This window comes from Branchiostoma floridae, chromosome 13, assembly GCF_000003815.2.
Source record: "Branchiostoma floridae strain S238N-H82 chromosome 13, Bfl_VNyyK, whole genome shotgun sequence".
NCBI classification, from domain to species: domain Eukaryota; kingdom Metazoa; phylum Chordata; class Leptocardii; order Amphioxiformes; family Branchiostomatidae; genus Branchiostoma; species Branchiostoma floridae.
This window is the reverse complement of record NC_049991.1, coordinates 22,301,069-22,325,402: the sequence shown is the minus strand read 5'-3', so window position 1 is coordinate 22,325,402 and position 24,334 is coordinate 22,301,069. Positions and strand designations below refer to the sequence as shown.

The 24,334-nt window shown below is 48.0% G+C and overlaps 1 protein-coding gene across 5 annotated transcripts; it reads right to left on the bottom strand.

The window, feature by feature from the left end:
* Positions 1-478: 478 nt before the first annotated feature.
* On the bottom strand, positions 479-22,969 carry LOC118428870 (heparan sulfate glucosamine 3-O-sulfotransferase 6-like). 5 transcript variants are annotated; one of them, XR_004832698.1, is made up of 3 exons: positions 14,592-15,549; positions 2,575-3,312; positions 479-2,542 (listed from the first exon to the last, which is right to left on the bottom strand). XR_004832698.1 is itself a non-coding variant. In XM_035839108.1 (3 exons), the coding sequence occupies exons 2-3, from the start codon at positions 15,200-15,202 to the stop codon at positions 2,697-2,699; spliced, it is 1,227 nt and encodes a 408-aa protein (XP_035695001.1). In that variant the 5' UTR covers positions 15,203-15,418; positions 22,821-22,969; the 3' UTR covers positions 479-2,696. The 5 variants fall into 5 exon arrangements, 4 of the variants coding, with proteins under 4 accessions (XP_035695001.1, XP_035695002.1, XP_035695004.1 ...); XM_035839108.1 differs by adding an exon at positions 22,821-22,969 and having other exon boundaries at positions 479-3,312; positions 14,592-15,418; XM_035839109.1 differs by adding an exon at positions 22,773-22,801 and having other exon boundaries at positions 479-3,312; positions 14,592-15,418.
* Positions 22,970-24,334: the final 1,365 nt, after the last annotated feature.

Below are 24,334 nucleotides of genomic sequence, written 5' to 3'. Positions count from 1 at the left end.
ACAAGAACTATTGAAGGGCTGATCTGAGCAGAGATTTGGTTACAAGAGATGAGGTAAGAACTGTAATCTCCCGTTTATGTTCTATAAAAATTACTGCAGGATTAACATAGCAGAGACTGTCCAGGTTTCACCATTCACACAGGCTATCCGCTCATGTGCGACCAGTGACATGCTCATTGTTGGCACCAAACAAAAAAGTCTCAACCAAAAGCGTTTGGACAATTTCCAAATAAATCATTGTGTTTCCTTTTAATTCAATTAAAACAGCCAAGTTTGTGGCTCATTGGGCCTGTTGGAATAGTTTGGGCCTGGTCATGGACCGGACGTGTGTTCTCTTCTCTTGCTAAACACTGGTTATGGACGGGTCTTGTCTTCTCTCTCTAAACACTGCTGGGCCTGGTACAAACCAGACTCCGGTGCAGTGACCTAGAAACACCCAGCTTTCAACACTTGTAAACAACAGACCTACACAAATCTCTCCAAGAAAATAGTGTCATTTATTCTTGAACTCTGGCGTGTGAATATCACACAAAGGAAATGTACAAGTTGGGTTGTCGTGGGATGCTCTATATAGACTCTTCAGAATCTGACCCCAAGTATAAATATTATCAAAGAAAACTATATACAAACATAGTTAGGGACAGGGAGGAAGGAATGTATGAAACAGTAACAGACAAAGTAACGTTCATGTCTGCATGTTGCTACCGTGACCATGTGCAAGTTCCTTTAGGGAAGGAATGACTAAATTTCCACTAACATCGAATCCCTGAAGTTCCTGGGAATTAACAAGCTCCAGACCCAGGCTGAAGTCTGCTAAACAAAAACAGCAGTTTGGGTGTAAACAGGCGGAAAGCTGAAGTAAACAGATTACTGCTGTTTGGTTAGTTCAGAAAGAGAAACAATATTTAATGCCAGAGCTCAGCAATCAACATCGTTAGCCAATTGTTGTTTTACCTCCAAACATGAGACATATTTGATCACCAGGGGTGGAGTAGTCTAGTGCGGGACCTAGGGGGATCTGTGTACGCGCAAACTGTAATGTGCACAAAATGTTTCCAGATTGCGAGTTTGGATACAATTTACCACTTTGCGGGGTAGCTAAAAGACTCATTAACTTAAAGCTTGTACTTACAGTGGGGCATGAACGAAGCATTTCGAAAGCCTAAGGAAAATTCCTGACAACTTGGAGTGTTTCAGGTCAGGTAACAGAAAGCAGCTTTCATGTTTTTGAGCCGTGATTGTAAGAAATAGCAGGAACTGTGTTACGGCCATGTTGGACCTGACTAACCCTTCTGGAGACACAGGAATTACTCCTTCCTGCACACCTGCGTCTTAAAGACATTCCCTAAGGAACTGCAGGTGGGATCCTTCATGCCACAGTAACTAGTCTGCTGATGGTCCAAATTACAGACATTCCTGCCAGGAGCTTTGCTGCTCTCCAGGCGCAACAAGGAAACATGGCGCAATACGTTATCATAGTGTGCAGAGAAATTCGGTCAGGGTTTCAATACTTTCAGGGAGGTCTACTTCAAACTTTGTGGTTTCCAAGGTCCCGGACAGAACAAACCAGTTCTGGGACTGGTTCAGCTTGTGCTGATTAACTGTTTCATGATAAATGGGTGTTCATGATTGGAGGTTGCCAAGGCTTGGAAAGTGATGAAATATTGGGACTCTATCTGGGTTTTGTCGGTGTTAGTGTTAGCGTTAGAAAGTGTTGTCCCTAGTCTGCATTATCTACTGTCATGGCCTGATGGACCGTGCCCAACAAAAGTGTATCAACAATCAACTTTTGGGGTAGGCTTTGGATCAGGGGAACAAAATTCCATTTGTATTTTTACATGTACCCGTAGGTTGCCAATATGGCAAAGTCATGGCAAGAATTATATACAGGACTGTACATGGAAAAATCATATACAGGATATACCATTCAGAAACTAGGGGGTGCCAAAATAGAGGCCAAATTTTCTGCAGTAGCATTTGAGCTGTTCTCAAATACAGTAACGTTATGTGTTTCTCTGCACAAAACGGGGCCAGACAAATCTGTCTGTGCATTTATAATAGCGATACACGCGTAGAATCATGGTTTACCTCTTTTTGACACAGATCCCCTAGATTCAAAATGATTTGCCCCGCTTTCTGCCATTTCTTGGAAATGGCTGAGGGTTTCTCACCTGTCCACCTGGTGCACCTGCAGCCGCACACCAGGGTGGACGGGTGACTGATGGAACACCTGAGGGACAGGTATACAGGTGTTCAGGAAGTGTAATTTGCACAGGTTAAGTCTTTACTCTGAGTGTCTAATTTGCACATGTTTGACTCCTGTCAAGGGGAGGCATCACACAGGACAAGTGTTCTGTGGTATCATACTGGTGTTCCAAGGTATCCTACTTGAGTTTGTAGAGTTTCAAGATTTGTAAGTTTTAAATTTGAAGTTTCATTTAATAATGAAATGTTTGTATTGAAGACTTACATGAGAAGCTATCTTCCCTCAAAGGTCTGAGCCTTCATGAAGACATACAGACGAACAGCCACAGAACACTTGAGCCTTCATGATGACATACAGACGAACAGCCACAGAACACTTGCAGAACACTTGCCCTGCCGAGCCTCCCGAGTTTGGTCCTAACAAACAGAAGAATTCCACAGACAGCAGAAGTACCTCCTGGTTTCACTGTGTACATCACCCTGTCCCAGGCTCACGGCCAGTTGAAATTCCGGCCCGTCATCTGATAGAATTTCATGTTGAAGGGTCTGTAGAAGTCTCGTAGTCTCTGTATCACGTTGGGCTCGATGTCGGGGTGCGCTCGCCCCTTAGTTCTGCCCAGGCAGTGCGGGCTGCTGCTGCCTTCCTTCTTCTTCAGGCACGGGAAGCCCTTCGTTTGGTTGAAGTAGAAATGTTTCTCGCTCACCACCTTCTTGATGCCCAGGAAGTTTTGCACGAGTCCCATCTCCTTCCCGGGGTTGCTAATTAACTCCTCACCGCTAACGAACATAAACTGGCTGAGTGGGAAGTACTGCAGCCACCTCTCCAAGTGTTTGGCGTACACTCCGATGCGAATAGCGCTCCACGACGTGTCCACCAATCCCGTCGCGTTGTTGATAAACGCAAGCTCCTCGAACCTTTTTGTGTTTTTCTTGCTGACGGTCTGCGTGTAATCTGATATGGCCCGGGTCACGGGGTCGCGCACGACGACCAGCAGCTTGACATCGCGGGACATGTTGTAGACGCGGGCCGGAACCTCCCGCGTGATGAAGTAACTCGGAGTCTTCTCCATGGTGATCTGTCGGGCGATGGTGGGGGGCATCTTCCGCCTGGCAACAAACAAACAAACAAACTGTCAGATGGAATCAACAACAAACAAACAGTGAGATGGAGTGGTCAAAGTATAAATAATAAACAAAAATGACAAAGAATGGTTAACAGTATAGTAAGGAACTAGTCTATAAGCTAAACTGTATGTTACTGGGTTTGACTTCTGTGGTTTGAATATTAGACAACAATATATGACTAACACACACAAACACAGACATTTTCGTGTTGTATGTAAGCAAAGAAAATGCAGACAACTGATCTTGTCAGGCAGGAAACATCCACGCAGAAGTTGAGATAGAAACTCCCACTTGTTTTCTTTTGACAGTATTTTATCCTGACTACTGTATAAATTAAACGGTACAGTTTTCTAACACTACACGTGCTAAGCCAGAAGAGGTCAGGGTGGAGGCAAAACAGCAGCAACTCCTGGCCTTTTGTGGAGCAGCCATAACTGTTGTCCCAACACAACCCTTCAGGATCAGCCATAAGTATTGTCCCAACACAACCCTTCAGGCCCCAACACAACCCTTCAGGCCCCAACACAACCCTTCAGGATCAGCCATAACTGTTGTCCCAACACAAACCTTCAGGCCCCAACACAACCCTTCAGGATCAGCCACTTACACTAGTGCTGCCTGCGGGCCACATACATGTACGCTTACACTACAGGATTCCATCTCTGCCATCTTTGCTCACACTCACACCAACACATCTCCCCACCCCAGACAGTTTGGACGGATGCTAATATTTCTGTTTTGCCTGGAGTGGCAGCTGAATGGCCCAGCGAAGGCCGGTTGCTCCCCGGCGCGGGGCCGGCTATCGGCCCGTCTGGCTACTCCCTGGTGTCGTTAAGCGACAATACCCCAAAGATCCATTGATTTTGCCCTAATTTGATTTCAGGTCGTGGCGGGTGTTTATAGTCGGCACACGCACCAGTGGCTCGTATCTACCATCACTTTAGATATGTATCAGCCGTTCCCCCATCAGCCATTCCGCATCTCCCGTGTATCACCCATTCCCCCATCTCGCTACATCATACATGTATCACCCATTCCCCATCTCGCTACATCTGGCTACATCATGCATACACAACCAGCGCTGCCCCAGGTCACACCAGATGAACATGTAACACCGCAGCAGCAGGGTCCTAATGGCGATCCTATCTCCCTAACATAGCCTCCTGCAGGCTTCTGGGTGATGCTATCTCCCTAACATAGCCTCCTCCAGGCTTCTGGGCGATCTTATCTCCCTAACATAGCCTCCTCCAGGCTTCTGGGTGATCTTATCTCCCTAATATAGCCTACTCCAGGCTTCTGGGTGATGCTATCTCCACAACATAGCCTCCTCCAGGCTTCTGGGTGATGCTATCTCCCTAACATAGCCTCCTCCAGGCTTCAGGGCGATCCTATCTCCCCAACATAGCCTCCTCCAGGCTTCAGGGCGATCCTATCTCCCACAACATAGCCTACTCCAGGCTTCTGGGTGATGCTATCTCCCACAACATAGCCTCCTCCTACACCCTCCTCATGAATTCTGCAGCAATCCCCGGCTGAGGCTGTGAGCAGACTGGGAGCTGGGTGGAAATTGCCCCTGATGGCCCTGCTGCTCGCCATGCATGAGAGGCGAGATGGGCTGTAACTACATGGAAATGGAAAAGGAATGGGTTCCCGAGGCAGAGGGAGACAGATGTTGGGCTGTGCTACAAAAGGCCTCACCAGAACTCATTTCCATCTATTCCCATAGAAGGACCCACTTCCCAAACCTGCAGCTTTCCCACCAGATCTGCTGACCCCATGTCGGCCTAGACATGCATCCCTCACATCAGTCACATGTGGGCCATAAGCTTGCATATGAGTGATTACCCTGTGTTGGGTGTGTTACAGACTGAGCTTGCATGTTACCCTGTGTTGGGTGTGTTACAGACTGAGCTTGCATGTTACCCTGTGTTAGGTGTGTTACAGACTGAGCTTGCATGTTACCCTGTGTTGGGTGTGTTACAAACTGAGCTTGCATGTTACCCTGTGTTGGGTGTGTTACAGACTGAGCTTGCATGTTACCCTGTGTTGGGTGTGTTACAGACTGAGCTTGCATGTTACCCTGTGTTAGGTGTGTTACAAACTGAGCTTGAATGTTACCCTGTGTTGGGTGTGTTACAGACTGAGCTTGCATGTTACCCTGTGTTGGGTGTGTTACAGACTGAGCTTGCATGTTACCCTGTGTTGGGTGTGTTACAGACTGAGCTTGCATGTTACCCTGTGTTAGGTGTGTTACAAACTGAGCTTGAATGTTACCCTGTGTTGGGTGTGTTACAGACTGAGCTTGCATGTTACCCTGTGTTGGGTGTGTTACAGACTGAGCTTGAATGTTACCCTGTGTTGGGTGTGTTACAGACTGAGCTTGCATGTTACCCTGTGTTCATGTTGGGTTTTGGTCAGCATCAAGAAAAAGTACATGTTCATCCCTGCCAACAGTTTTTTTCATATCATAAGTTCCTCGAAACAGACACCAAGCACTAAATCCCCATGTACCTCCTGGGTGAGTTCTGTGAGGCACAAAGCGATAACTGGGGTTGTTTCTGTGACCCCGGGTGACCCCAGACTTACCACATACCTCAGATCAACACAGGCATGCTGGGACATTTGTTCAGCATTCTCGACACTCTGATATGCATCTGTCATGTATAATGTGTCGCACATCACGTGCACCTCAGCTCGCTTTGACTTTTTAACATCATAACATCTCAGAGAGCCCTTCCAGACATTCAACTTTTCCTCACAATGTTACATACACCTCGTTCCATTAATTCCATCTGCTTTCTGCAGAGATGTTTCTAACTAAATCCTACTTTCCACACACTCAACTAAACCCAACCCTGGGATGCTTCAGCCCACTACCAACTTTTTGTTACCTGTGCTACAGGTCTGTGTGCCCCCCTCCCCACCACACAACTGTTACCTGTGCTACAGGTCTGTGTGCCCCCCTCCCCACCACACAACTATTACCTGTGCTACAGGTCTGTGTGCCCCCCTCCCCACCACCCACCTGTTACCTGTGCTACAGGTCTGTGTGCCCCCCACCCCACCACACAACTGTTACCTGTGCTACAGGCCTGTGTGCCCCCCACCCCACCACAAAACTGTTACCTGTGCTACAGGTCTGTGTGCCCCCCTCCCCACCACACAACTGTTACCTGTGCTACAGGTCTGTGTGCCCCCCTCCCCACAGGTCTGTGTTTTAGTATGTTGAAGTTCAGGGTACAATCTACAAAATATCTGAAAATGAGCATAGATTTGCCAGCTCATTTTTCTATAAAAGACACTTTGATTTGACCCCCAGCAGAGGTCATGGAACTGTAGGCAACGCACAGAAAGTGTCGGTAACAGTATCAAGGCACAAATTCCCGCTGGCCGAAAAAGCAACGTAATCAAACTTAAACAGTATCAACACCGATGTATTCCTCTACCATTCACCACAGTTTCCACCTCGCTGTTGGGCACGGAAGAATAACTTTGGCCTTTGCAAGTACTCTGACGCACTATTTTATATACCCAAACAACTTTTGGGGACGGGGTCGCGGATAAATAAATTGCATTCTAAGACCTCATGCAGATCTACTTTCCTGTAATAAGTTTCCAGGCTGTACCTGCCAGCTGCCAGGTCTTACATCTACCCCATGCTGCTGTTCATATCAGCAAAGCTGCCCCCAGGGAAGGGCACAGATAGCTGCAGGGCCCCAGGGAAGGGCACAGATAGCTGCAGGGCCCCAGGGAAGGGCACAGATAGCTGCAGGGCCCCAGGGAAGGGCACAGATAGCTGCAGGGCCCCAGGGAAGGGCACAGATAGCTGCAGGGCCCCAGGGAAGGGCACAGATAGCTGCAGGGCCCAGGGAAGAGCACAGGTAGCTGCAGGGCCCCAGGGAAGAGCACAGATAGCTGCAGGGCCCCAGGGAAGAGCACAGATAGCTGCAGGGCCCCAGGGAAGAGCACAGATAGCTGCAGGGCCCCAGGGAATAACACTGATGGATGCAGGGTTCCACAGCTAGCATAAATCAAAGACTATTTCACATGAGAGCCTCAGACAGACCTCTGAGTTTACAGAATACTGAGTGTCAGAAAAAAGTGTCAGAAAAAAGGATGTACTTCTGCACATGGGCAGTCTGTACAGGCAGACAGGAGATAGTCCCCCCATAATTCCATTTGTAAATCTCCTGTGGTGTCAGATTACCAGACTAATATGTGGGAGAAAGAAGCTGAAAATCTCAAAATAAACAGAAATGGGGTGGGCTGGAAAAGATATGTCGTCTAGCAAACACTCAGCAGTCGCTTCTAGTACTAGTACCACGCACATAGATGTCTGTGGGACAAGGCAGGTGTGGTTGCAAGTTTCTGCTTCTACTAGTCTTATAACTGTTTAGTTAGACACATATTGTGACATAATTGTTAAATCTAAAAAACTGCAAGATTATCCTGTTGCACCCTAAAACATCTTCATCATTAATCCTTTCCAGTCTTTTCCTGCTGTCTCATGTTGCATATTAGCATGTTTTGACTGTGGATCTGGCAAGCTGAATAAGTCCTGAGAATTGGATAACTGCAGGGCTAAATTAGATTTGGGGGAACAAAGTGCATGTGAGGCTCTGTGGGAATAAAGTAGCTGATACAATAATACTGGCTGAGGTCTGGGAAGCGGCTAACTCCTTACACACTAACTGTATTACTGCAACAGGGGCTCCTCTGTCACCGAGATGGAATGTCTCAAAACTTGTTCCCAACCCCCAATACTTGGGTCCACAAAATGGACTCCAGAAGTACAGCTGGACTGAATGTTGTTTGTCATGCTTTACAGAGCCACAACTGGGGCATGTAACCAACTACTGTGCCACTGTGTCTGGAGTGTGTTTCCCTGAGAATGGAGACAGGAGAAGTGTTGGCCTGGCGTAAGTGTTCTGGCCTGGCTGGGTGTTTCTGGGTTATGGCTGGCTGGGAGCCAGGAGACTCAGGCTGAAGTGTTGTTTATACCAGCCACATGCAGACATTATGAAAGAAAACAAACTTTACAGAACAGTGAGTAAACCATGGTGCCCCCCTCCCCACCCCCTGTATAAGGCCGTCAGAAGTGTGCAAACCATGGTGCCCCCCTCCCCACCCCCTGTACAAGGCCATCAGAAGTGTGCAAACCATGGTGCCCCCTCCCCACCCCCTGTACAAGGTCATCAGAAGTGTGCAAACCATGGTGCCCCCTCCCCACCCCCTGTACAAGGCCATCAGAAGTGTGCAAACCATGGTGCCCCCTCCCCACCCCCTGTACAAGGTCGTCAGAAAAGTGCAAACCATGGTGCCCCCTCCCCACCCCCTGTACAAGGTCGTCAGAAGTGTGCAAACCATGGTGCCCCCTCCCCACCCCTGTACAAGGTCGTCAGGCTTGTGTAAATCATGGTGCACCCCCCCTCTCCCCAAACAAGACAGACACAGGCTCAGTCAGAGCAGTGTACAGAAATGGTAACTCTGCTATCTGACACAGCCACACATAACCAAATGTCTGACACATCCACACATTACCAAACATGTCACACAATGTCACATGTCACGTCTCCCTGTAGTTAATCATCACACACCTTTTGTCCCTCAACAAAAGCTATCAACTTTGCAGGGATTTTTGGCACTAATTAATCCACACAAACAACTATAGGGGTCACCAATAACTACAGGGGTCACAAATAACTATGTGTTCTGTGACCTTTTGGTATCGCACAAACCTGCATGACAGGGTCGGCCCAACCCAAGGTCGTACCAACAGCTTTGTGAGGGTTTGAGGCAGGTGGGATGTGACCTTGGTGCACATTCCATTGCAGATTGGTGCAACTGATAAACAACTTAACAAGCATTCTTACAACTAACGTTAACTGTATACTGTACTTCTTTACTGATATCAATCAATCAATCAATAACTTTTATTTAACCTGGATAGCCCTGTCGGCCTTATTTACAGCACTGACTTTAATAGTCCACAAAGATATTTTGCAGAAATTTGTTCCTTTGCAACATGATGATTCTCATGATGAATGATGTGTACATAAAAATGAGAAGAAACTGTGCTGTAAGTGTAACCAATGTATCGTCACCTTGAATGATTTGCTGTGAAGGCATGTACTGATGTAGACTGTGCACAGGTATAGATCTGAACTTTGTACTCATGTTTTGTTATGATCATTAATATTTACTATCTGAAGGAATGTAGGTGGGCCCCATACTTTTGTCCTGTCAATACACTTTCCCCTGTTACTAGTGTTAGGGTACTTGTAGCCGGCTGACATTTTCAGGTTTGTAAAGGAACCAGAAGTTTGAACTGAACATGTCTGGTCATAAGCCTTCTCAAAAGTAACAAATGACAAACTCAGAATGTGGTACAATAAACCTACTCTGACTTTTCTCCTTCAGACCTTTTGTATCAGCTGCACACCAATGTCTACTCCCCCCTGACTCCCCACACCACACCAACAACATTTCCTGCACACTTCGGCATGTTTGGTAATGTGACACAGTTTGGCATGGTAAGTAGCCCCCCTCCCCAGAGTGCTACATTTTGATAAGACCACTTCACACCACTTGGCATTGAGGTGTGAGGAGATCACTAATGTCAACTCCTCCCCCAGTCAGCTGAGGCTTGCCCCTCTTCAGCTTCAGCAGCCAAAAGGCAGGGCAGTGGACAGGCACAACAGGGAAAATGGCAAGTGGGGAGTGAAAAATCTGAACAAACTACCAGAAACTGGCCCAGCAGAAACTTGCCCAGCACAGAGGTTCCGCTGGGCCCTGCCAGCAAATTACGCCCCAATTTGCAGGTCTATGGAGCCCAAGTTAGAAGTGTCTGATTTGGGGATAAGTCTTGTAGAGTTGTGGATTATTACTGAAGAATCTGCTCTCACATTGTAGACTGTTTAGCACTAAAGCTGAGGGGCTTTCCTTTGTATAACTTATGTTATCCCCAGCTGAAAAGGTTGTGTTTGTGGATAATTAGTAAAGAATCTGCAAAGTTGTGGATGATTACAGGGGAATTCCCGACTTGTTGTGGTTTGACATGAAACATGGGTCTTTTCTGCTGGTCTGACATGAAACATGGGTCTTTTCTGCTGGTCTGACTGGAATGTGGGAATATAATATATGGGAATTTTCTGCAGACCTCACTTGGTGACTTACAAACAAACATGAGCAGCATTTTGGCCAGTGTGTCAGCTTTTCTGTACAACTTACTTTTCTGTACAACTTACTTTTCTGTACAACTTACTTTTCTGTACAACTTACTTTTCTGTACAACACTTGAACAAGACCAAGTACCAGTACACTGTATAGCTCCAGTGTGTCAGCTATTCTGTACCACTGGACCAAGTACCAGTACTCAGCTCCAGTGTGTCAGCTATTGTACCAGTACATTGCTCTAGTCATGATTGGATACATTTGGTACATATGTAATTAGAAAATAGCTGCCATCAACCAAGGAGCTTTTATAACTGGAAAAGGGCAAGGAGCTAGAAAAGGGCAAGGAGCCTGGAAAAGCTTTATAAAAGCTCCTTGCATCAACAAACAAAAAAAACCTGGAGTTGGAGAAAGGAACTTGCTAAATATTGTAAGCACAGATCGATCTATCAAAACCACAGAGATACCAAAATTTCACACAACTTGGTTTATCCCATTATTCTAATGAAAAACTAGACTTATGTTCTGCATTGTACAGGTCCTGCTTCAATAAATCTAGTTCCTGCACAACTTGGAGTTTCTCCTACTGAAGTCATCACTGGCAGTTTGTTTCATTCCTTCCCATCACTGTACATGTTAGCCTGGATTCCATACCCCAACCTCAAGATATATCTTTCGTGTACGATAGATACTTGAGATCGGGCTGGGGTTTGGTAACCAGGCTATGTACATGTAGGTTAACAATGAACTCTGACTGGTGTTGTTAACCCATTAACCAACTCTGACTGGTGTTGTTAACCCATTAACCAACTCTGACTGGTGTTGTTAACCCATTAACCAACTGACTGGTGTTGTCAACCCATTAACCAACTCTGACTGGTGTTGTTAACCCATTAACCAACTCTGACTGGTGTTGTTAGCCCATTAACCAACTCTGACTGGTGTTGTTGTTCTCCAGTCTTTTGACTTGCAAAGTTTTAATGAGTTTCTGGAAAAGGGCAAAGCCATCCTGACTACAATGACAAGATTAGAGAAAAGCCTCTTCAACAACTGAGTGGGATTTTGCCCGGCTTGGAGATGACAATCCGCTGATCTTCTTGTTCACGAACATCTTTTGTAGTGGAAATGTAGGAGGGGGGACTCAGCCAGCTATAAAGCATGTGGGACTAACGCAGCTCCCAGCCACAAAACACGGATCTCCTCCGCATTAATGGTGTCTACAGTACAAGAAATATCTATGAATTTTGCATCATTTCCATAACTAATGAAATTTGGAGAAATTTGTTGATAAGGCTCCAAACTGACACATACTGTATAAATCTCAGTGTGCTTCTTATTTACTGAGATTGTTGTACATAAAATTGGTGAGTTTGCACACGGCTGCTGAGTCCTCGGTATTTCATCTGCTGACATGGTGGAATTATTTACCAACCTTCGACACTTCATGTTATTCACAGGAACTATTCACCATTTTCAGCGGCCGCTGCACAAAGCTGTTGTTTATGGCAGGCTTTTGTCCGTGACATTTCTAATGGATTTTAATGTCCTGTGCGCTGGGAACGGCGCGATCCTGGGAGACTCCGCTCCCCCGGGCTTTCCACACCATTCCCACCATTGTTTACATCGTTCTCAATAATTAAAGGCTCGGCGGGCTGTAGTAACGCACGATCTCACACACCACGGCAAAGACAAGCAACAGAGAGCGGGTTGTTGTGGGTGGTTTAGCATTTTGGCTGTGTGCTTGATTTGGCGAGTTTTCCCCGATAGGTTGCAGTGCTGCATACTGATTCGTGTTTGTGTTGTTGGCTTGTGTTGGTTTTTAGCACAGTAAAACCTGTCTTACGGCAGTATAACCGCCAACAGCCTGCAAACAGACACTTCAGCCTCCCATCAGAACACAGGAACTAACACTCTTCACTTCATCAAGCCCGCAGCTATTGTGGGCTGTGTGTGATGTTTGACCTTCTTCTGAAGAAAGCAAACACTTGAGACGTTACAAACCCGCGATAGACTGCCTACAACCCTACCCGCACCGTGGGGCCGCATTCTTGTCGCTACTGCCCCATTTCCTTTGGCGGAGAGCTACCCAAAACACGGCCAGAGAATGCCGGAATCCTATCCTGTAACTATCCACGGCAGCCGCCCTCCATAACAAACAAACCCCACACGGCTTTTTCACACACACCGGCCGTTTCTGCGTTTGGTTGTGGATCGGGACCCCCGCTGCTAATCGGGGTAACGTTTGGGTGGGAAGACTCGGAACAACTTGCAACAAACTGCCAACACTAGGAACAATCTGTACAGCAAACTGCCAACACCTAGGAACAATCTGTACAGCAAACTGCAAACTCTTGGGACATTCTGTACAACAGGAGTTCCTTCCGCGGATACAGCCACGCTTTCCTACCCCGAGGTGAAGCTAGGCATTTCCCAAATGTACACACTAAACAGAAATAAGCCAATTACAACAACGGAACGGAAAATCATGTTCTTCTCGGTAGCTTTGCAGGCCTGTGATTTTGCTTGAGCACACACGGCGACATTCAAACGTTCCAAACACAAAACGATGATGAACCACAAAGCGGTCGGCGAAACAGCGCAAATCTAATGAACGGCACACCTACTCGGCCCAACATATTTCTCCTATCATTATGAATGTTGGGTTCTCAGTGTTCTGGTGTTAAGAACTGCGGCGGATCTTGGGTTACATGTCTGTAAGGGCCGAGGCCGAGGGGTCAGTTTTGATACTGTGTTTCTGTACAGGATGTCCGAGTTTCTGTTTCTCGCCCGGCAAATCAATTTGTGATTGTTGTTCCTGCACTTGTGGGTTTCTATTGAAGCGGCACGTTCTGCCAACAACTTACCACCCGGTCCGGCTTTCCCCGGACTGACACCGGCCCGACTGTCCCGGACTCACAGCGGTGGAAATACTACGGTGGAAATGGGGCTGCGGGTTTTTCTCTCTCACGAAAGTGGCTGAGTTTGGTGCGCCCCACACGGCAGGCTGCGTGCCGAGCCGGCCCGGAGACCCATTAATAATGGATGGCGGTAAAAGTGCCGGGCGGCCGCCTGGGAACAGCCGTGAATCACGACGGCAGAAGCTCCCTCCATAAAGGTATTTCATGCGGTGTCAGTTCCCAGCCGGGATGAGTTTGTCAGCCGGTGACAAGTTTCATATGCGAGGACGCCCGTCTGCACGACCCCGTAAATATGATATAATTTCATATCCAGCCGGACGTGTGAAGCGGAGTGCGCAATCCGTACCCGCATGTGGGCCAGCACGCCAGCACAACCTACACTTCCACATTAACAATTAACGAAAACTGGCCGTCTGGGCGTTTTTCCCTGCCGAAAATTGGGAGCCAGGTTTGCCCAACGATTCGTCGTCATGTTCCAAGGAATAAATTAGCCATGAGTTGTGAAATTACGGAGCAACAAATGTCTAAAAGAGGCTGTTTTTAACCTGCTACCACCCTCCTGTCTGGATCCGTGATCTGGGGCACAAAAACACCGTCGTTTTATCTACAATTTACCGTGGAAACATCGAAGTTTACTTGTAAAACAGGCTTTAAAAATTCGTTTGTAGCATGAAGTGTTTGGAGAAGGGGAAGTTTTCTTTTCCTGGCCGTATATCTGTCGGTTTGAGCTAGGCTGGGAAACCTGAGACCGGACTTCTGTCATCCCCAGCCCGACCCCACTTCCTAACTGGAATGCCTGTCGTGCCTGCAGTTAGCAGGCTTTACTTTGCTGTCACTAGAGCGCAGAAACATGCAGTATCTGGCTTCAGTACGTCTTCAGCACAACACAGGTAACAACAACTGTGACTGCCGCCCTGACAGGGGAACTAGAACCGAGTATAAGAGCCTAGGAAATACAAGCCATAGTCCAATCTAAGATGACGCACACAAGCACTCACAAGCACAGAACCTAATACATGTACTAGTATCTGTTCACAGGAAAGCCTTTCCGTACACGACTGTCCACAGTTAAACCCCTGGCGTCTGGCGTAGTTAGAGTGCCGGTGTGAAGATGTGTGTTAAGTGGATGATGTGATTATGATAAATAATAGATGTAAAGTCAGTCCTTACCTGTACCACTCCAGTCCGTTTTCGTACTTCCTGTCGAAGAAGTGCACCTCTGGCCCGACCGCCCTGATGTCGGGGTGCAGACGGAGATACTCCAGCAGAGCGCGAGTTCCGCCCTTCTTTACCCCGATAATAATAACCTGGGGAAGTTTCCTGCTGGCGTTCAGGTTGGAGGACAGCGGGTTGAGGGTGGCGTCGGTGCCCGAGGACCTGTCCTCGTCGTCGCGGTACCCGAAGGCGAGCGGGTTGTGCGGGTTGGTTTGTCGGACGCGGTGGCGGCGGGTGCCGTCCCTCCTGCCGCGGCGGTCCGGGTCGAGCGGGCCGGGGTTGGCGGGCAGGTCGTCCCGCACGTCGATGTTATAGTTGGCGTCCACGTACCTGGCCTGCTGGAGGTGCATGCGGTACTGCCGCCGCCCCGACAGGAACGTCTCGGAGATCTCCTCGTCCCACACGGAGCGGACCATGTTCCTGCCGCGGCCCCAGTCCGCCAGGTCCTCCCGCCGCCGCGGCTGGCAGCATTCCCGGTAGCTGATCAGTACACACACCAGCACGGACAGCAGACACGCGATCAGCAGCAGTTTCCTCGGCCAGCGTTTGTTGCACAGATCCAGCATGGTCGGCGCCGCCAGGCCCTCTGTGCGCCCGGTCTCACCAACAGCCACTTCTGCTCCACTGTGCAGATCGGACGGACTTCTCACAGCTCTGCAGGACTTCACACCGCCTCCAGCCAAACGCGCACTTTTCTGCTTTTCCTCTCCCGAACTCCGATCCACTCCGCGCTGTTTGCTGTCCTCTGTCGGCCGCGAATCGCCAGGTTACGTAGAATCCATCTGAAACAAGCAGAAATCCGTGAAAACTTGCGGAGAAAACTTGCGATATTAGGGAATGAATGTACGACAAACACGCTCGGCTACTCGCCACATTCACAACTCTTCTCACGTGACATAAAGCAGTAGCGTCATTGGCCCAAAACTAATTAGACACATCCATTATTTCCCAGGGGTGTACTGGATGCAAAATCTAATGAAGGAGAACCAACATTCAATCTCGCGTAATACCATATTTCAGCATCACTTCTAAATCAACACACATTCTAAAGGAAGGGGAATCTATCGGCGACGGTTTTGATACAAAATAATTGTCCTGATTAATTTCTAGGGACAAAATTAGAAAATTGGCCAAGCCAATCATGTCAGCAGGATTTGAGATTTGCGGAACAATGGCGAAATCTCAGGGGGCTTTCAGAACGAGATAATGTCACGAAAAACGGTGCTTTGACGAAGCAGGCGCGTTATTACAAGTCGTCGGGCCGCTTGAGCAAAGTGGGCGGTGATTAAAACCCATACAAAGCCCCGTTGGGTTTGAATGGAAAGGCGAATTATCAGATTCCTTGTTTTATTAGCATTTTTGTTTTCGGCTCGTGTGGGATTGGAAAGAAAAATACCCCGCGGCAGTGAGCCGGGTCCCTGAGCGGACGGAGGAGTGGGTATCGCCGCGGCCACGCGCGGACGGGCCCGAGAAACATCTGAACAAACAGCGGGAAACATTCACACACTTCACGCACCCAGAAGCGCCACTCACAGGCTGAAGAGTCCTCGGCACAAAAGCCCACAGCACTTAACCGTCGCTCGTGAAGAAACTGGCAAGAATAACAGAAGTGTGGGACAGAGGCGGCATGGGTAACCCGACACACCGGAGTTAGTTCTGCCCGGATTTCGGGATCCGGCCAGCCACAGGTCACGGGCTTGTTGTGCGAACTGGGAAACTCGCACACAAAAACACCCCGTCTCGGCTTTCCCGGGTTAAAAGGATGGACACCTGATCTGGCACTAATTGCGCGGCGCGTTGTTGGCTGAGGAAAGTGGCCTGTTCACGGTCTGCGGGAATCCTGCAGGCTGACGAACGCGTTCTGACGGGCCGGCAAAGCCGCGCAAACCGTGCCCAGATTGATTTCACCCCGGGCTGGTGAGCTGCGACAGGCCGTCATTACGGGGAGAAAGCCGCGGCAGGACTTCGCACTTTGCCGTGACCCTCTGACCGGCCCGTACAGGCTAGTGCTGGTTTACCTGGCGGCACATGCCGAACGGACGGAGCGGCGCCTAGCGGCGGTTGTCGGGCCTGCAGCACCTCGCCAGCTGTAGTTGGCGCAGTGGGAAGCGGGCAGTGATACTTCTGTCAGCGCGATTCTCGGGCAGATAACGGCAGGATAACGGCGGGGTCGCGCATCTCGTCCTGACAGGAGAAGACATCACAGTAGACATCACAGCCTCCTCCCGACCACGACAGGCGCCTGCTTCTCATTCTCTACGCAGAAACATTCCCGCCCCAAATTCCCGCCCTGCCCCTGCCCTGCAAACACGACAACGTACAGTACATATCTAAACCTAAAGCTCCCTGTTCCTGGCCTGGAGCACAGGGTCATCCTTCCATTGCCAAAGGATTCTGAACTGACCCAAGGATCTACTGCCTTGGCCAACAGAACGACTTTTACGCCGGAAGCCTCATCACCGGAAGCCTATGCTTATGTAAGGGCCTAACTTTCATCAACTGTTTTGATAAAACAATTAAACAAAAGAAAGAAGTGTGGATACTAGTAGATAAATGAAACAAAGAAAAAAAAACAATGCAATGACACAACACAATGAAGAACTTGCCACGAGGAGAACCAAATCTTATTTAAAACCTCCTTGTTCAGACGTGACTGGACACAAACTTCGACAAAAGTAAAACCAGAGAGAAGTGTACAGAATGCTTTCGTACGATTTTCATTTTTAGTTGAACCCTGACATTTCCAGATCCCAGTGGACTGTCAAACCGACATAACAGTTCGGGATATACTCATATAGTGCTATTTCCTCAAAGTTAGATCTAGTTGTTAATTTTAAGTCTATTTTATCGACGTATATGTACGTAGGGTTACAGAGGCCTTTGATTACTCTCCAAGCAGAGGTTAGGCTCCGGCTGTTTTTTTAACGTTTTTTTAGTCGTTTATATCGGGCTTTCTATTTTGTCATTTTTCTTGAAGTACGCCAGCCAAACGTCAGGTTTTGACACAGCAAGATAAAATATAGAAATAGAAAGCCCGATAAAAACGACTAAAAAAACATCCGGAGCCTAACCTCTGCTTGGAGAGTAGCCTTTGATACTTGTTGTGAAGGTTTGCCCCTGCCCAAAACGTCCCGAGCCGAGGATGGTATCAAAGGTCTACTGCACAGATGTGCGTCAAATATCATAATCATGTCACTGTTGCCTTCCTCCCGCGGTTCACGTGAAGTCAAACCAAGGACAATCTGTCTCTCAGGCCCTATGGTACCTGAGAAAGATGAAAATTTATCTAGATCTAGATGTATATCAATCTTTTCATATTTTCCTCTCCCTCTCTTTGTGTGACTCTGTGTGTGTGTGATACGTACTAGCATAATGTCCTTGGTCACACTGAATCCGAGTGTATGTGTGTGTGTGATACGTACTAGCATAATGTCCATGGTCACAATGAATCCGAGAGTTGTAACCCGAAACTTCTGATCTGTGACTTGTTCCTGAACGCTGCTGCCGAGATGGGGCCACCTTTCGGAGATGGCGATTATCTCGTGTATAACAAATAAGAACACACAGTGATATATCACAGTGTGAATCCCACAGAGAAATGCCTTTAATTTTACCCGACTCCCCGCCAGCCCGACACAATCCCGACGCAAACATGTTGTGCAGAACAGGCGCAGATGTTCGGGGGGGTCCGTGCCGGCAGGCGGGGGGCGGCGACACCGGGCCCGCAGGCCAGGCTTCCCGGGGCCCGGACAAAAGCCGGCAGCCGATTTGCACCCTAACCACGGCGGGACGAGTGTCGGATGGCCGGGACGTATCCGTCTGTCGGCGGCGGCTGGGGCTGTAGTGAAAGACGGAGTGCAGCCGGACGGGTGTCGGGTAGCGAGCCGTCGGGCCTGATGGACGCGGTCGCCGCGGGAGGACCATTCAGCACTCGGCGGGAACTGATGCGGAAAGAACCGCGGGTCGGCAGAGTTTGGGTCGGGTTACAGCCGGGCTGCAGCCGCCTGGCTTCTCAGAACGGCGCGCTGACAAACCGCCATTTGTGTTCTGCCTTGGGAATAACGGAACTCGCACTCTTCTCACGGGATGACTACAGCAAGAACCAAACAACCTGCCACCAAGGAGGTATATAGTAATATAACCTGCCTGCCATCACCAAACTATCTGATCACCAGGGTTTACAGTTTACTTAGCATACAATAATAATGTAATAATCATATGTGGTGGAAATAACGGGCAGGGAATATCGTGATTTCACACCAACTTAACTCACGAACAAATAACTTAACGACCTACGATTACGAAAATCCAAGAAGTCCATAAAATTAAAGGAAGGAAGGTAGAGACAACACCTAGGCAAACCCTTTCGGAAACTAACGAACAAACTGAACGTATGGAGCTGATGATAGCAACAAGAGTTCAGACGGATTCTGTAAACCTTCCCCGGGGGCCAGTCTGGTCCTCAACTACTCTCCGAGCAGAGGTTAGGCCCCGACTAGCCAAGACATCATACCCCAACATCAAAAATATATTTCGTGTTGTTCACCCTAACCCTAACCCTAACCCTACACGATAGATACTTTGAGATGGGGCTGGGGTTTGGTAACCAGGCAAGGCTCCGACTTGTCCGCAACCTCAGCACGACGCAACCTGTTAGGAACCGTTTAGAATGTCCTTGCATCAGCCGAGGAGGTAAATAAGGTTAGGTCTTATGATTGGTACAACTAGACGTTAGGAAATGTCCCCGTGAGTACAGTAGAGAATGTAGAACCACACAAGCAGAAGGCCAGGAAAAACACACAACCACGTTCTACATCTGTCCGCGGTGACAATTGAATTATTGAACAATGCGGGGAGAGGTCGATAATGCGGGGCCAACAACAGCCCGTCTGGCCTCCGATGTGTTTTTAATGAAGCGCACCTTCATCAAATCCACATGGACCCCGCCCCGGGTAACCCCCGACTGAGACTTCTCACCAAGTTTCACACTCATCGAGCGGGGCATTCCGCAGCGATTGGTGCAGAGTAGAGCAGAGCAGAGTGCGATTTGTGTGCGTTTGTTCACTGGGACCCCTCAAGACATGAAACACAGCTACATAGGAAAAAAACCTAAGCCATACATCTGCTTGGCGGAAAGGTTCCCACCAAGTTTGAGACATCCGCGGCACAAGGTCAGAGCGGGTCATCAGACGGGGCCGTTAGCGAGGCTCCTGGTGAAGTTATGACACTCAGCTTATAGAAAACAGACGTGAAGCCGACAGACAGGCAGCAGCGGCCTAGTTTCTCCCGCAGGCACAATAACGTCTTGCAGAACAACTTCCGTAAAATGACTTTTACTTCACTCGGGAGACTTGTAATTTTCTCACACCAATCGGAGGGTCCTCACAGCGTACAGGTGAGGAGCTGACGTATCGGTATCAGCTTCCTATGCGTCACTAGTCTCCTCGTACCGGCCGTCTTTCTAACGTTGTCGTCCCCGCTACGCTACGTCAGTTTTACTTTCCCTGCCAAGTAAGAATGTGCGTCTTCTTTATGTTGGCTTTTCGATCTAGATATTCATAAAAAAACAAACCAAAACCAGCAAGGTGAACCATTTCCTGCCTTTAGATTCATCTCGCGAAGCGTACACGGAGCGGACGGTTTCGAGACGACTCGGCACCTGAGACAACTCGGCCCTAGTCGGCACCATACTTACTCGGCACATAACTTTTATATTTTGCACTCGAAGAATGATAATCCTATCATTCTGGCAGCATAAGAAGTGACATAAGAATGTACAAATCAATCTCACCCCACGAGGTAACGTTTTGGATACAAATTTTTAAGATACAAGATCCCCAAAACATGTTGCGGGCCGCGCCGGCGACGCCATTTTTTAGTTGTTATATCGGCGTTCTTTCACGATGTCACTCTACTTCTCTTCTATATCACCGTGTTTGCAAGTTAGTACAAATGAAAATAGATGTAATAAGCAGTTCAATATATTTTGTTGGTCATAAATTACAACTGTTTGTAGGTTTCAAAAACGCGTTGAGATGACCGATCTGATATAGACAGAGCCTCGGCCGTTCAAAGTTAACGTACCTTGAAGTGACGTTGAACGTTCAGAGCCTCAAAATGTCCGTAAAATTGTGCCGACTGTATGACTTACAAGTTATTGCAGTGAGAGAAATGTTTTGCAGTTAAACATCTTGCATTTCTCACAGACCTTCACAATTTTATGTCATATTCTTGGTGCCAAGTTTTCCCACTTGGCTAGGTGCCGAGTCGTCCCAGGTGCCGAGTTGTCCTGATACCGGAGCGGACAGGAGGATGGAGGGCACATTTAAACCCATCTCTGATTTCAGTTCTGTTTTGTTCTGTTTAAATCTGGAAACACAAAAACACACACACCTAGCTACTACCATGTAGATATCATATAAATGTGGATACATACAATGTATGTATCCACATTTATATGATATCTACATATTGAAGCTGTTCACAGACATAACAGATCAGTACAGAAGATACACTGCTGCCTTGTGCATGCCCTTTGTGCAGAAGACAACAATATGTTACACAAAAGAGTTGATTTGAGACCAGAAGCGGGCTTGGCGGGAACTCTTCTGTCACGACCATCTGCGCAGCCGGGTGACGCGAGTTCACAGGAGCCGCGGCGTGCCATCTCCGAGCAGATGTGCGGTGGTGTGTTCGTTTCTCTCAGAACAGAGACACCAAATTAAGCGTAAAGACGTAAAACCGACAGGAGGCGTAGAGCGATTGGAGGAGTTTACCAGAATCTGTGGTGACACCTCCAAGCGTAAACTGTTTTAAAGAGGACTGGATAACCACATAACGCAACACAGTGTGTACTACAACTTTAGAGCCCTAGATGATCCCCAGTTACCAGGGATGACATTGTCATGACATTGTCCTGAGAATGAGTGAGCGGCCTAAATTGGAACAGGAGTTAATACCTGCGCCAGAACTCTACTTTACTCGACTCTTCTTTACTTGATGATCTGCGCAATCTGCCCCTCCCCACCCACCCACAGCTCCCCCGCCTGTGCCCGGGCCATGAAGAACTGATCCACCGTGACCACCAGGACACTGCGCGGTTTCACAGTAAATCCGATCCGTATGCGGCGGCTCGGCGGGCTGGGCGGTGCGTGATCTGGGGATCATAGGCACCAGGCCCTCAAATACAACAAAGCTAGAAACTACGGCACGGCAACAACGCAGCAGTAATGGTATAGCAGTAACATAACAACAGCAATAACACAACAATAATAAACAGTACAGCCAAGGTACAGCGATAAATTACACCAACAGTACAACATCACAGTATAGTACAGCAAAATAACAACAACAGCAGAGCAACGACAGTTCAGCAATAACACAACAGCAACAACACCACAGTACAGCAAAAACAAAACAAAACAACAGAACAGCTGTCAGCAAGAACGATGTGCTGTTTTCCAGTCAGTAGATCTAAGTACAAAGTTTTACGCCGCGGTGGGTACCAGACGGTACACGCACATAACAACAGCGCACATAATAATTTCACAACAAATTATACCAGGACCTTCCGGGAAACACATCCACACAAATTGAAAATTCTACTGTCATGACCGTTGTCCGGTATCAGTTCGATCTGCACGATAAAAGTGTTTGTTTGTGCCTTGGTCAGAGGTCCACCACGGGCATCATAGGGTGTAATGGCTACTGAGTCACAGTGCAGTATCCGGTCCGAATTGTGAACTGTGTCCGCAGCTGAAAGGGCAACCATTTTGTACAGGTCCGAACAACCTCCACATAAAGGCTATCTATAGAGTAGAGTAGAGTTATATATGCTCAGGTATAGACTTATTGAGGTGATGGGGACACTGGAAAAATCAGGCTCATAAAAATCAAGAAGGGGGCCAGGAGAGTCGGTCCACGGGAAGGCTACGTCGCAAGCTAACTCCTCTGGCAAGTCATCTGTCTATTTGGCCAATTACTACCATTTCCCAGCGACTATGGAGTCTGATTAAGACCAAACTAACATCTGCACTGGCGGCCAAAAGCCACTGCCTGCGCTGCAACTGCAGAAACCTGACTACTACATAAAACACATCCACTTCTCAGTCAACATCAGCATAACCGGTGACATACCTGTTAATGAACGGTACAGTACTGAACGTCAGCATAACCGTGACATACCTGTTAATGAACGGCACAGTACTGGCGAACCGGACGGCTGTGAGAGGAGGCAGGAATGACAAACTGGCGACCCGGACGGTTGGGATGGAAGGCAGGAATGACAGGCGGAGGGAAGGTGCGTACTGTCTCACAGTGAGCTGCAACTCGTGTGTCCGCCTGTTGGTCGCTCCGAGTTTCTCGTCACTCTGGGGCTCGCCACTCATTGGTCAAAGCTGAAGCAGGGACAATGGGTGACGCAGAGGGTTGCTGGCCTGTGGTTGGTGGACATCACGGGATAGTGATGACGTATGGATAAGTCATGGGGAATTGTCGAGGCCATGCACCGGGGATGAGAAATGAGGTGCTCATATTACACCAGTCTTCTACGGGGCTCCAGACCAACATTTTGACCTAGGAGCACTTTGCCTCCAGCCACACCCCTTCCCCAAAATAGCGCACCTTAGAAAATCCAGGCAGACCTGCAGTTGCGCACCACTATAGAATTGAAAGCAGGAGCAAAGTTTTAATAATCTATGTTAACCTTGAATAGCATATTTTGATACACTAACGTGAACGAAAGAGCATGATACATTTATGAAGGTAAGACATCCAGGCAAACAATGAGCATGATCTTTGCGGAAATTTGAAGCCTATATTGCATATTGATGTGTCGGTTCTTGGCGAGGGAGGACAACTCACACCACAGACTTGAATCTCAGTGTTGATGAATAGTTTTATCTGTCAAAACATGAGTTAATCGAACTGGCAGAAATAATCAAATTTATTCCCTACTGAACTGAAACCAAAATTTTTGAACAGCTTTCCGTGGGATGGCTCTCCTGACCATTTATTCCCCTTCCAAGGGTTTGCCGCATTCCACGACCCGTGTCCCGCAGGAAGGCCTGGAGGAGGCTACCGCGAGACATCGGATCCGACGACCCGAAAGAAATATCTTCCATCCTAACATCTGCTTGTATCAGCTTGTTGCTACTGTAGATGGATTCTTGTTGTGGTCACGGTAATCCACTCGGGATAGTTATAAAGGGCATTTTATGTGATACAATATAAACATTTATCCTACACAGGTTTTACTTTATAAGTTGTTGCAGAACACTTCTGCCCTGTCTCCAGATCTAGGCCAGCTCCACTGACAGTGTGTGAGTAAGGAGTGCCGCCCCGATGGTGTGAGTGGTGAGTGAGTGAAGGAGAAAGAGAGTCAACAGTTTAACGTTTATGATGTACCCCATTGTCCGAGTTTGAAAAATTCAGGACCCCTGCCACATGTCCCATCGCCGTGACCATATTGATAAATCCCCTTCCCTAGCCACGAGTGGTGAGGAAATCCTTTGCCTCCCACACCCCCAGCGTACTATTGTTTCTATTTGTCAAATTTGTACTATTAGACCACCGATCCGCGGAGCCTGGTAGAGGCTATGCTTTATTGATCCCGGGGCGGCACGGTTGTAATTGCCTGTTTTCCTTACTCTCCAAGCAGAGGTTGAATCCCGCAGATATAGTAGAAGTCGGAAAAATTA